The 14,610-nt window shown below is 43.3% G+C and overlaps 1 protein-coding gene and 1 long non-coding RNA gene across 3 annotated transcripts in view; one reads left to right on the top strand and one right to left on the bottom strand.

The window, feature by feature from the left end:
- The window catches only part of LOC309649348, an 83,417-nt gene that overhangs the window by 66,464 nt on the left and 2,343 nt on the right, over positions 1–14,610 (top strand). For both annotated transcript variants that reach the window (XR_014257043.1, XR_014257044.1), the window contains exon 2: positions 9,968–10,238. This is a non-coding gene — a long non-coding RNA (uncharacterized lncRNA). The remainder of the gene's footprint in view (positions 1–9,967; positions 10,239–14,610) is intronic.
- Positions 3,536–9,865, bottom strand: LOC309649607 (protein VAC14 homolog; the record flags this gene model as incomplete). The annotated part of the gene is made up of 6 exons (XM_082439774.1): positions 3,536–4,777; positions 7,706–7,915; positions 8,200–8,309; positions 8,863–8,970; positions 9,583–9,733; positions 9,834–9,865. The coding sequence occupies 6 exons, from the start codon at positions 9,863–9,865 to the stop codon at positions 4,774–4,776; spliced, it is 615 nt and encodes a 204-aa protein (XP_082295900.1). The 3' UTR covers positions 3,536–4,773.

Below are 14,610 nucleotides of genomic sequence, written 5' to 3'. Positions count from 1 at the left end.
GTAAGTTAAAACCACCTTTGGTTTATAGTGCAATATGTAACACCTTTTAATATTTCTTTTCTTCTTCGAGCTAAGGTGAAATAGAATGCATTAAGGAAAACCTGGAATTGTTTCTAGTTAAAAAAAAAAATCCTAATGACTGGAATAATTTCTTCACTTTCAATCCCTACTGCCCAGCAAATGGCTGACACATAATAGGCAGCAATAAGTGTTTATTGAACTGAACTAACCTGGCCTCTAAGCACTTATTCTTTCACAACCTGTTTTGAGTTTATCTCGTCTGTTGCTAGTCTAATTTAGGCCTGTTTTTTGGGCCTTGCCTATTAACAGCAGTTTTGAATGGCTCTTTTTGCTCCTGTCTTTTGCCTCTTGATCTTCCACACTACCACCAAACTAGGCAATGACTGTTGTACAGTATATCCTCTTCTATTTAGTCTTCTTTATCTTTGTCCCATTACATACTGCCTAATAGACATATTTTATTTTATTTATTTTTTATTAATTATTTTTGGCTGTGTTGGGTCTTCGTTTCTGTGCTAGGGTTTTCTCTAGTTGTGGCAAGCGGGGGGGCCACTCTTCATCGCGATGCGCGGGCCTCTCACTATCGCGGCCTCTCTTGTTGCGGAGCACAGGCTCCAGACGCGCAGGCTCAGTAGTTGTGGCTCACGGGCCCATTTGCTCCGTGGCATGTGGGATCTTCCCAGACCAGGGCTTGAACCCGTGTCCCCTGCATTAGCAGGCAGATTCTCAACCACTGCGCCACCAGGGAAGCCCGCCATATTTTAAATGCAATGTTTCCAAACTTTGTATGGCATGGTACACTTAGAAAATGGTATTTGCGTGGTACACTGGGGTAGGAAGCAAGCCATCTTATGACTGGAGGTTTTGGATTCTAAAGGCTGAGTCATCCTCTCAGTACAGCTGTCACCTAATTTGGGCACACCAGTATGCCTTGGTATACTTACTGGGAAGCTCTGCTTAATCTAGCATTTTAGACTGGCTGCAGTTGGAATTCATTCTGTCTTTTACATAGATAATTAATGAGCACTGTTTGTGTCCACGCTAAGCTCTGGGGGAAAGGAATTGAGAGCACTGTATCAGGTATTCTCCTACATGAGCCCTCAGTTCCAGGCAGACAAATCTGTTTACTGGCCTCCAAATGGGCCTTCAATATTCCTCTCATACATTTGCTTATGTCTTTTTTGTTTTTGAATAACCTGTATTTCCTTTGTCATCTCTGAATCTTCCTCCTGTCTTCTCCATGATGCTGTCCCTAATACAGTTAAAATATGGCAGTTTTGTTTGTTGTATTCTATTACATTATTAACTCATTCAAGTTTGGTGCCCTCTGTAAAGCCCATATTCTTTCTTTGTATTAATTCTTATTCACTTACTTTCTATCTTATATTTGTCAGTATTTTCCCTTTATAAATGTTCCTATTATTCTTATCATGATATTTATCCTGCTCCCTCTTCCTACAACTTTGTATCATATAAATTTTGAGGAATATTTAATACTATTACAATAAATATAAAATAATATTCATTGTGCATATATATTTATCAGGTAATAGCAAACGTTTTTTGAGCTCTTATTTGGACCAGGCATTATTCTAATAGCTTTATGTATATTTGACGTATTTAGTCTTCACAGCAGCCCTATAAATAAAAAATATTTTTACATCTCCATCTTACAGATGAGGAAGTTTGAGACACGGGTAAGTTAAGTAACTTGCCAAAAGTTGTACACTATTAAGTATCAACGCCAGGATTGAAATGTAATCAGTTACAGTGGGCAGTGTTGACAATGAGCCCATACTAATAAAACATTCTGTAATACTGTGCTGCAAAAAAGCCAAGTTATGTATGTATGAGCAGACCAGTAGGTATTTAATACTAAACATGCCCACTAAGGTGAGTTAGGCTATATTACAGGAAGAAAGAGAAGTTGTAGTCATAAGAAATATACAATCTGGAGAGTATGATAACATGTAATCAGCAAATGGTCAGTGATACAGAAATCAATAGTTAATAAGAATATTATTTATGGAGGATCAACTGTATGTGCCAAGAAATGAATTGAGTACTTTGCATATATTATCCCATCGAAGCGTTATCATAACACTATTGAGTAGTTGCTATCAACCCTATTTTATAGATGAGGGAAAAGAGGGACTTCCCTGGTGGCAGTGGTTAAGAACTCGCCTTCCAGTGCAGGGGACATGGGTTCTATCCCTGGTCAGGGAACTAGATCCCACATGCATGCCGCAACTAAGAGTTCCCATGCCACAACTAAGGAGCACATGTGCCGCAACTAAAGGAGCCAGTGAGCTGCAACTAAGACCTGGTGCAACCAAAATAAATCTCAAATAGGTAACCTGCCCAAAAGTTACTGAGCTGGGAAGTGGTAGAGCTGAGGCTGGAATCTGGGCCCATCTTCCCTGTTTTCTTTTCACTGTGCTGTCCTGCGTCTGATGGTAGGTGCCCTGGCAGAAGGGCAGGAGACACGCAGGCGAGCCACTGTTAGAATGTAGTTAGAGCTGTGCTTAACTTTGGAAAACAGTACTGTGATAATGGTACTTTTTTTCTTCAAATTAGAATTTGAGTAAGGAATATAACCAATATTCTGGAATAAACCCAGTAAAAGTATTATTCGTTTTGGTTAAACTATTACCTTGTGATCTTGGCTAAGCTTCTTTCTCTTTTTGTACTTCAGCTCTATCTTTTATAACATATATGTGGTTAATAGGTATCTATTTATATCCAAAGATATTTTATGATGTTAGTACTGTTCAAACTCTGGAAGTAAGTAGAAAGTACTACACAAATACTAAGTTTTAGTTCTTAGTCTGAATATTGACATTTGACACCACCATGTTTTTCCTTTGTAGCATCACACCTTTACTTTTTTTTTTCATTCCTAGGCAATATGCACATAGTTTATCAACATGATCACAATCTTTAGAGACGCTAAAGTTTTAATGGAAAACGGGGAGAAAATTTAAGGGGTACATTTTTTACCATGCTTTATATTATTGTCCTGCCCATTTCTTTTAGAATACAAACCAATTCAAAATGCCTTACAGAGCCTGTGGAACACTGCCCACTTTTGCAAATGGAAGGTCAGAAACAGTTATTTGCTGTACAGCAAGCCCCACACAGGCAGCATCTGCATCTTGGTCATATTTGTATTTCCCAAGAGGCTTTGCACGAGGGGGGTGCTTAATAAATATTGAATAATTGAGTTGTTTTCTACCTTTCTTTAACCTTCACAGTTCAATTTGTTTGCTTAAAAGAATTTCTCATCACAATTTCTGAAAGCTTAAACACTAAGGTTTGTGTTTATGAAGGTATGTAAAATGACAGTTAATTACAAAATGCTGTTTTATGTTTTAGCTAGTGAAAAATGATGGCTTCTCTTTTATGACTTTTAAAAACCAGTAAGAGATCTGAGCACCCAAAGGCTTATGTTATTGTTTAAAGATTCTTTTGAATTTTCTAGTAAACATTAGGAAAAAACCCCCTCACAATTGCGCAGAAAGTCTGATGTGTTTTTATTTGCATTTAAAAATTTTTTTAAAAAACAAATTTATTTATTTATTTTTGGTTGTGTTGGGCCTTCGTTGCTGCATGTGGGCTTTCTCTAGTTGCGGTGAGCGGGGGCTACTCTTTGTTGCGGTGCACGGGCTTCTCATTGCGGTGGCTTCTCTTGTGGAGCATGGGCTCTAGGTGCGTGGGCTTCCGTAGTTGTGGCACGTCGGCTTCAGTAGTTGTGGCACATGGACTTAGCTGCTCTGCAGCATTTGGGATCTTCCTGGACCAGGAATCGAACCCGTGTCCCCTGCGTTGGTAGGCAGATTCTTCACCACTGCACCACCAGGGAAGTACCCTTAATTTTTTCATTGAAGTATAGTTGATGTACAATATTATATGTTACAGGTGTACAGTATAGTGATTCACGATTTTTAAAGCTTATGCTCCATTTATAGTTATTATAAAATATTGACTATACTCCCTGTGTTGTAAAATATATCCTTGTAGCTTATTTATTTTATACCTGATAGTTTGTACCTCTTAATTCCCTACCCCTGTCTTGCCCCTTTCCCCCCCCTCCACTGGTAACCACTTGTTTGCTCTCTGTATCTGTGAGTCTATTTGTTATATTCACTAGTTCATTGTATTTTTTAGATTCCACATATAAGTGATACCATACAGTGTTTGTCTTTCTCTGACTTATTTCACTTAGCATAATACCCTCCAGGTCCATCCCTCTTTCTGCAAGTGGCAAGTTTTCATTCTTTTTTACAGCTGAGTAGTACTCCACTGTATATATATACACATCTTTATCCATTCATCTGTTTTTTTAAAAATTTTTTATTTTATATTGGCGTATAGTTGATTAACAATGTTGTGTTAGTTTCAGGTGTACAGCAAACTGATTCAGTTATACATATACATGTATCTATTCTTTTTAAAATTCTTTTCCCATTTAGGTTATTACAGAATATTGAGCAGAGTTCCCTGTGGTATACAGCACACCTTTACTTTGCTATGTCTTTTTTTTCCCTCCTGACACTGACAAAGAGATTTGTTCACAGAGAACTGACTCTGAAGATGACACTGTTCATTGTATCTCAGTGGCTTAGGCTCCACATGCGGTTTCTTCTCTGTCTTTAATTAAACTTGTTTTTTTCAGTGCTGTAGCTGGGAGCACTGTGTTGATACAACTCATTCTTGTACAGAACAGATTAAAATGTCAGTGTTCCAATGTTCTCATCTGTGGGAAAAAGAAAATATTTGGGATATTTTATTTATAACTTTTAAAAGACTCCTCTGTGGAGAAAGATTACTTGTAGGCTGGAAAACCATTTGACAGTTAAAGGACAGAACTCTTAATATTAGTCTAACAAAAAAGGGGGAAAAAGAATGAAAGTTTACTAAAACTCTTTTCTAGGGATTTAGAACACATCTTTCTATTTCCTTCTTAATTTTCACTTAATTGTATCTTTTAATTCCCTAGTGTTCTGCTTAATCCTTCTAGATGCTGTGTATGCAGAATATTGACAGTTTCCGCAAAACGCAGTTAGTCAGTCATTACAGTAAACACACATATTATGTGGAAGGAGTCAAGGGAAATGGAGTTGGTGTATTGAGGCTTTAACCTTCATATCAAGTCTGAATGTATCTGTTTTTACAATGGAGTCATTAATATTAGCTAGTTACTGATGAGTAGGTCCACAAATTCACCTTGCTACAGCTTGAGACTCTTTTCTGCCTATCAGGTGTTCACAGGATATAAGCTACATCAGTTAATGCTGGGTGCTGTGCAAATTTTAGAAGTCACAGTAAAGAGATAGGCTTGCTGCAAATTGATAAGGTAGGGACTTAATAAGAGGAGCCAATACTAATGGAACACTTGCACGCATCTGGAATATTTAAAAGTGTCTATATGTATTGATGTATTGACTGTCTAATCCGCACAGCTCTATGAATAGGTGATGTTATCTTTGCTGTACAGATGGGAAACGGAGGCCTGCAAATGTAACTTGTCCAAGGCAACACAAGAAATGGAGAAGCTGGATTTGAATCCAGGGAGTCTGATTCTGTAGCCTATTCTATTAGAGAGTTTCTGAAAGTTAATTAACTCTTGATATTGTACGGTTTGGGAGCTTTTACTCTCTGGTGGTGTTGCCTGAGTGGCGTCCTGAGAAGTAGGAGCTTGCTGTGACTCCTCCATTTCTCTTTTCTTTTCTCCTCCATTACGTGCTGAGTCCCATTAATTCTAGACAACATCTCTCAAATTTGTCCCATCTTTCCTATCACACCTGCTACTGCCTTAGTTCAGGCATCTTCGGGACATAGCAGCAATCTCCCGATGTCCCTCCTGTCTCCATTCTAAGTGTCTCCCTGTCCAGCCTCGCAACTGATTATCTGCATTCATCCTATAGTAAATCTTTATAAGAAACCAATCTGATCAGGTCCTTCACAGGATTAAATGTAAAATAATACCTAGTTATAGGCATATATCACATTTTACTCATCCATTCACCAGTTGATAGACGTTTGGGTGGCTTCTACTTTTTCGCTATTACGAGTAACATTGTTATGAACATTCACGTAAAAGGTTTTGTGTGGACACAGGTTTTCATTTCTCCTGGATATATACCTAGGAGTGGAGTTGCTGGGTCAAATGTTTTTTTGAGGAACTGCCAGACTGTTTTCCAAAGCAGCTGTCCCATTTTACATTCCCACCAGCAGTGCATAAGGTTTCTAATTACCCCACGTTCTTGCCAACATGTTATTTTCCTTTTTATTTTATTTGATACTTGCCATTGATACTAATACTAATGGATGTAAAGTGGTATCTCATAGTATTTTTGATTTGCATTTCCATGATGGCTAAGGATGTTGAGCATCTTTTTATGTGCCTTTTGGCCATCTGTATATCTTCTTTGGAGAAATGTTTATTCAGATCTCATTTTTTAAAACTGAGTTTATTTGAGTAATGAGAGTTCTTTATATATTCTAGATACAAGTCCCATATCAGATATATGATTTACAAATACTCTCTTCCCTTTTGTGGAACTGTCTTTTCACTTTCTTGATAGTGTCTTTTGCTTTTTTCCTTCTGTTTTTTGGCTGTGCAGCGTGGCGTGCGGGATCTTAGTTCCTCGACCAGGGATCAAACCCGTGCCCCCTGCAGTGGAAGCACGGTGTCTTAACCACTGGACCACCAGGGAAGTCCCGTGATAGTGTCTTTTGAAGCATAAAAGTTTTTAATTTTGATGAATCCCCAAATATCTATTTTTTTCCTTTTGTCCCATGTGCTCTTGCTGTCATATTTTAGAAGCCATCGCTCAACCGAAAGTCATAAAGATTTACCCCTAAATAGAATTATATAGTTCTAAATATAGTACTTAGGCTTGTGATCTATTTGGAGTTTTTCTTTTGTGTGTGTATGGTGTCAGGAGGGGTTCCAACTTCATTTTTCTGCATGCAGGTATCCAGTTGTTCCAGCACTATTTGTTGAAAAGACTAATTTCCCCCACTGAATTGTTTTGGCACCTCTTAAGAAAAAAATCTGACCATAAATGTAAAGGTTTATTTATGGATTCTCAGTTCTATTTGATCTATCCATCTATTACTGTAGCTTTGTAGTAAGTTCTGAAATTGGGACGTATGAATTTTCCAATGTTTTTCCTCTTTCGAAAGGTAGTTTTGCCTATTCTGGATCCTTTGCATTTCCATATGAATTTTAGGATCTGAAACATTTCTGAAAAAAATGCAGCTGTTATTTTGATATGGATTGAATTGAATATGGAGATCAATTTGGGAAGTATTGTCATCTTAAGTCATCTAATCCATCAATGTGGGATGTCTTTACATTTATGTTGGTATTCTCTAATTTTCCAATGTTTTGTAGTTTACATTCTATAAGAATTGAGGAACACTTTTGCCTAAGTTGTGGGACTGTATTTTATTTTGGTATCTGTTTTTCTAAATTATATACACAAGCATCATATATTGTTTATACAGTAAAAAGTTATGCCGTAAGGAGAACACTGTTAGTATTACTATGGATTGCTAAATCGTGAATTAGGATATATAGTAAGGTCCCCCATTTTTAATTCCTGAATTTGGTTAGTTATGCCTTTGTTAGAGAATTGGAATCTCTCCCACAAGGACCCACCGCTCCAGGACCCACCGCCACACTGGTTCACACTCCCAGGAGGACTCTCCCTGAGATGGGGAGACAGAAAGGTGCTTCTGAGGAGGTGGTGGTGGCCTTGGGGCCTTTACACACTCACCCGTGGTCTGGCAGTGGATCACCAGGATGTTGGCCATCTCAGCAAACTTAACACTGGAGGGGTTCTTTTTAATTTCCTTCAAGAATTCTCCAAGGACCACCTCACACCTACCAATGAGCAAAGGAGAAAGGAAATAGCTCATGCAGCCAGAGCCAGAGGAGCCGCCACCAGTGCCATTTCTGCTGTGCTCTGTGGGATACGCTTGTCAGATGGACCTTTTTCAGAGGCTGGGGGTGGATGATCTCCTAGCTCCTCAAAGCAGGAAGCACACGAGCCAGGAAGAGGACGGTGAATTTCGTGTTCTCCTGCGGCCGCCTGTCTGTTGGGTGTGGGGTACGCGTTCGCACCGAGGGGCCCCTGCAGCCGCCTGCCCCTCCCCTCCTCCACTCACATTTTCCGAATCTCTTTGCCGTTGTCGCCCAGGATCTGGAAGAGTCCATCCAGGATCTCCGGCAAATAATCCAGCAGGTTAATGTCTGGCACGGACTCCAGAACCAGGATCTGCCCCAGGGGAGGAAACCATCAGGGAAAGTCACCAGCCAGAGAACCTGCATCTCCTCGCCCATCCTCCGGACTGGCCAGTGAGAAGGGGTCCTGCTGAGGCATCTTTTCACAGCACTGCGGGTGTCCCATGGGGGAGGGGGTGCTAGTAGCTGTTGTTTCTGTTCAATGGGCAGGGAACGGCGATTTAACCCCAAGGCAGTTCAGATGCCCGGGGGCGGGGCGGGGGGTGCGGGAGGAAACCCATGGGAAAGGTGGGCAAGGCTAGAAGAGGTGTGACAGTTGGAGGAGCACAGCTGGCTTCAAAGGTAAATCTGGGTGTTTCCAGAGACAAGGAAGGAACCACATCCTCTTCAGAGGCAAACATGATAGGCTTTGGGGGCAGAGCTGAATAAATGTGTTTTCGGATTATCTGGTGTCATCGGCTCCTAGAGGGATGACAATCAGGCATCCCCACAGCCACAGGAAGTGCCCAGGTGAGCCAGAGGGCAGACCTCACTCAACTAGAGGCTCGTTATGGCTGGAGAAGGAGTGTCGCGGGGCCGGACCTTACCCAGGAGATGATGAACTGCCGGGCGTACTGGTTGTTGGAATAAATCCTCTCCCGCAACAAGGGGATGAAGCCCACCAGGTCGAACTTGTTGCTCTCCGTCACGATGTCCTGTGGGTCAAAGGCATGAGAGCTGCCTGCTGGGGGCGGGGCTGCCTGACCTGGCTGAATCCCTGGCCCGGGCTGGCTCCAGGGGTCAGGCGGACACAGAGGAAGATGACGGAGCCCGAGTCAGGCAGGAGAGGCCCCCGGAGCACCCCTCCTCACACAGGCCGAAGGACCAGCAAAAAGGATGCACTGAAAGCAGGAATCAAGGTCGAGAGAGCTAATCAAAAGGCAAAACCCTGCATCTCTGTGGTCCGGATCGAATGCCCTGGTGAGCTGAGCATAAGCTGCCCCTGTCACTCGGGGCAGGGTGGGGCCAGCATGAGGGGACATTAGGGGTGACAGAATGGTTCTGTATTTTGATCCTGGTGTTGACATAACTCTATACTCTCATCATAGAGCTGTATACTATTCCATTAACTGTAAGTGAAAAAAAAATTTTTTAAATTACGAAGAGCATCAAGACCCAGGGTGCAAGGCCGCAGAGCCAACCTTGAGGTCTGAGATGTGGAGAGAATGGCAATAAAGAAATCACAAGTCTGCAACACCCTGCTGGGGCTCGGGGGTCAGGGTCAAGGCCCTGGCTGGTGTGTACGTCCCTCCAGGAGAAGGGCTCACCTTGCCCAGCGCGATGGAGCAGGCGGCCAGGCCGACGAGGCCCCCTTTCCGGCTGTGCGGGTGCTGGGACAGGGCAAACTCCTGAGACAGCGTCTGGATCACATGCTTGATCTGCACGGTGTTGTTCTTGGCCACGAACTCCCGGACCAGCCTGGAGAGGGAGCAGAGAGGGGCTGCAGGACCAGCGGGATCAGGCTGCTCCTGCGGCTGCTGGCCTGGGGCCCGGGGCTGGGGTGAGGGAGGGAGATGACCGGTTTAGAAAGAGGAACTGGGAGTCAGGCATCTTGGGGCAGGGCTTTCCCAGTTCTGCTGCTGACCGGGAGGCGTTGGCTGGGTCACGGTCCTTTCCCTTTTCTGGGTCTCTGTTTCCCTTTGTCTACGACAGAATGAAGAACGGTGGTGAACAGTGTCACTTCTGGGAATCTGAGAGAATGCAAGTGAATGTCCTGCTGGGGCCCCAAAACTGTAGTGATCACCGTCTTCATTCAGTACTTGCTCAGTGTTGCAAGCAGTTCCTGCACCCAAGCGGTTCTCTGTGTCTGTCACTGTCTCTGGGGACGGTGCTGAACCGGGCCCACATCCAACAGGGAAGATCCACAAACAAACAAGTGTAGCAACATGACACAAGCAACACCACAGAAGCAAGAATGCCGTAGGTAAGTCTACCTGGGCTGACGGGGAAGCGCCATCTGAGTCAGACCTTAGAGCCATTATAGTAGGCATTTTCCAGGTAAAGAAAGGAAGGCAGGGAACCTCAGGCACAGGGAAGAGCCTGGCTAACGGCGGGGGCCCCGAAAAGACATGGTGTATTTAGGGAAGGGTGAGGAGTCTGGTGTGTGGAAGGGGTGGCTGGGGACAGTTAAAGGAAAAGACGAGCCGGTGAAAGGTTTCCAGCAATGGGGTGACATATTTATGTCTATATTTTGACCAGAGAGGCTGCCCTGGGTGGGGGTGGGCTGGTTTGACAGGAGACTGAAATATCTCCAAGGGAGAACACCACAGCTACCAGGGTCAGGAAGGGGGGCCTGAAATATGGCTGAGGCAGTGGGAAGCAGCAGGGAGAGGGGAGAGGGCAGGAAGGGTAGAGACGCCGGCAAGGTGCCCACCTGGGGGGTGATGCTAGCAGGGAGAGGGGGTCTGAGGGAGGCCCCACCTGAGTGGAGGCGAGCAGAGGGAGGCCCAGCTCCATCAGGCACCAGGGTCTCCTTTCAGAGCCCAGTGGATGTGAAGACACTCTGCCCTTCGGAGGCTCACAGCGTCTCTGCGGTGAGAAGCCTCATGTGGGCAAATGGTGGCATGAGGAGCCCAGATAACCATTGGGGAGCTGCGGCCTGGGGGTCAGGGACATCTTCCCAGGAGTGGGAACTGAGCTGGACCTCGGAGGAGGCAGGGACCCTGAGAGAAGGAAACAGGTGTTCCGGGCAGGAGGAAATGTGTGGGCAAAGGCAAGGAGGGGAAATTTGCCAAGTTTGCCTGGGGTCCAGAGAACAACAGGAAATCAACTGGGAAGAGCTGGCCTGGCAGCTCAGATTCAGGAGAAGGGATCTCACATCATCATGGCTAACAGGGAAGCTGCTCATGGGTTTTGAAGAGATGGTCAAAGAGTGTTTTAAGAAAAACCCCATGATCATCTCATTAGATGCAGAAAAAGCTTTTGGCAAAATTCAACACCCATTTATGATAAAAACTCTCCAGAAAGTGGGCACAGAAGGAACCCACCTCAACATAATAAAGGCTGTATACCACAAACCCACAGCAAACATCATCCTCAATGGTGAAAAATTGAAAGCATTTCCTCTAAGATCAGGAATGAGACAAGGATGTCCACTCTCACCACTGTTATTCCACATAGTTTTGGGAGTCCTAGTCACAGCAATCAGAGAAGAAAAAGAAACAAAAGGAATACAAATTGGAAAAGAAGAAGTGTTTGTAGATGGCATTATACTATACATAGAAAATCTTAAAGATGCCACCAGAAAACTATGAGAACAAATCAATGAATCTGGTAAAGTTGCAGGATACAAAATGAATATACAGAAATCTCTTGCATTCCTATACACTAACAATGAAAGATTAGAAAGAGAAATTAAGGAAACAGTCCCATTTACCATCACAACAACAAGATAAAATACCTAGGAATAAACCTAAGGAGGCAAAAGATGTGTACTCAGAAAACTGTAAAACACTGACGAAATCAAAGATGACACAAAGAGATGAAGAGATATACCATGTTCTTGGATTGGAAGAATCAATATTGTGAAAATAACTATACTATCCAAAGCAATCTATAGGTTCAATGCAATCCCTATCAAATTACCAATGGCATTTTTCACAGAACGAGAACAAAAAATTTTACAATTTGTATGGAAACACAAAAGACCCTGAATAGCCAAAGCAATCTTGAGAAAGAAAAACAGAGCTGAAGGGATCAGGCTCCCAGACCTCAAACTATATACTACAAAGGTACAGTAATCAAGATAGTATGGTACTGGCACAAAAACAGAAATGTAGATCAATGGTACAGGATAGAAAGCCCAGAGCTAAACCCATGCACCTCTGGTCGCCTAATCTATGACAAAGGAGGCAAGAATATACAATGGAGAAAACACCACCTCTTCAATAAATGGTGCTGGGCAAACTGGACAACTACACGTAAAAGAATGAAATTAGAACACTCCCTAACACCATACACAAAAATAAACTCAAAATGGATTAGAGACCTAAATGTAAAACTGGACACTATGAAACTCTAGGAGGAAAACAAAGGCAGAACATTATCTGACATAAATCACAGCAAGATCTTTTTTGACCCACCTCCTAGAGTAATGAAAATAAAGACAAAAATAAACAAATGGGACCTAATTAAAAGCTTCTGTACAGCAAAGGAAACCATAAACAAGATGAAAAGACAATCCTCAGAATGGGAGAAAATATTTGCAAACAAAGCAACTGACAAGGGATTAACCTCCAAAATGTATAAACAGCTCATGCAGCTCAATATCAGAAAAACAACCCAAACAAAAAATGGGTGGAAGACCTAAATAGACATTTCTCCAAAGAAGACATACAGATGGCCAAGAAGCACATGAAAAGACGCTCAACATCACTAATTATTAGAGAAATGCACATCAAAACTGCAATGAGGTGTCACCTCACACCAGTCAGAATGGCCATCATCAAAAAATCTACAGGGGCTTCCCTGGTGGTGCAGTGGTTGAGAATCCGCCTGCCAATGCAGGGGACACGGGTTCGAGCCCTGGTCTGGGAAGATCCCACATGCCGCGGAGCAACTAGGCCCGTGAGCCACAATTACTGAGCCTGCGCGTCTGGAGCCTGTGCTCCGCAACAAGAGAGGCCGCGATAGTGAGAGGCCTGCGCACCGCGATGAAGAGTGGCCCCCACTTGCTGCAACTAGAGAAAGCCCTCGCACAGAAACGAAGACAACACAGCCATAAATAAATAAATAAATAAATAAAATTAAAAAAAAAAAATCTACAAACAATGAATGCTGGAGAGGGTGTGGAGAAAAGGGAACCCTCTTGCACTGTTGGTGGGAATGTAAATTGATACAGCCACTATGGAAAACAGTATGGAGGTTCCTTAAAAAACTAAAAATAGAATTACCATATGACCCAGCAGTCCCACTACTGGGCATGTACCCTGAAAAGACCATAATTCAAAAAGACACATGCACCCCAATGTTCACTGCAGCAGTATTTACAAGAGCCAGGTCATGGAAGCAACCAAAATGCCCATTGACAGAAGAATGGATAAAGAAGTTGTGGTACATATATACAATGGAATATTACTCAGCCATAAAAAACAACGAAATTGGGTCATTTGTAGAGATGTGGATGGACCTAAACTCTGTCACACAGAGTGAAGACAGAAAAAAAACCCAAATATATTAATGCATATATGTGGAATCTAGAAAAATGGCACAGATGAACCAATTTGCAGGGCCGGAATAGAGACGGAGAGGTAGAGAATGGACATGTGGACATAGTGGGGGAAAGGGAGGGTGAGATGAATTGGGAGATTAGGTTTGACATAAATACACTACCATGTGTAAAATAGCTAGTGGGAACCTGCTGTATAGCACAGGAAGCTCAGCTCGGTGCTCTGTGGTGACCTAGACGGGTGGGATGGGGTGGGGGTGGGAGGGAGATCGAAGAAGGAGGGGATGTAGGTACACATATAGCTGATTCACTTCGTTGTACAGCAGAAACTAACAACACTGTAAAGCAATTATACTCCAAAAGAAAAAAAAAAAAAGCTGTGAGATGGATGGGAACGGGGAGACTGTCCCATCATCAGGTGGGAGGGACTAGGACCAGTGCAGCAGCTGAAGGTGTGATGAGGGAGGCCTAAAGATTACAGACGTCCAAGTAGCTGCCTGGCTCACTGTCTAATTGCTCTGTGCCCATCACGGCAAGTACACTGCTCGCCTACGGCATAAATGGGGGTCTCCAGCTGGCTCAAAGAATTTTAAGGACAGTCAAGTCCAAAAGGTATCAATTAGTTTGTGTGGTTCCAGCTCGGTGTCAGCAGCCTGCTAGTAATTAGCATTGTTTAAAATAAACGTGCTGGGACTTCCCTGGTGGTCCAGTGGTTAAGACTCCAAGCTCCCAATGCAGGGGGCCCAGGTCCGATCCCTAGTCAGGGAACTAGATCCCGCATGCATGCCGCAACCAAGAGCCCTCATGCCGCAACTAAAGATCCCACATGCTGCAACTAAGACCTGGCACAGCCAAATAAATAAGTAAATATTTATAAACAAATGTGCTGTCCTTTGAGGCTGTGACCACTCCTGTAAAGAGGCTGTTCAATGGGGATTACAGGGCTTGATAAAGATTCAATCCCTCAAGTCGTAGGCAGGGCATCTGTTCTATGAGCACAGGCAAATCAAACAGGCCTGGCTCCTGAGCTGGCGGATGTGGGGGCAGAGACAGGGATTCCAGGAAGGGGCTGCGCAGATGGCCTGTGAGGGGTCTCTGGCTTTGATCTTTATAGGGTGTGATTCCACCA

Source organism: Balaenoptera physalus (genome assembly GCF_965194825.1).
Source record: "Balaenoptera physalus genome assembly, chromosome: 19".
Taxonomy (NCBI): domain Eukaryota; kingdom Metazoa; phylum Chordata; class Mammalia; order Artiodactyla; family Balaenopteridae; genus Balaenoptera; species Balaenoptera physalus.
Note: the sequence above shows the minus strand (reverse complement) of the source record. Positions and strands in the feature narration are given on the sequence as shown.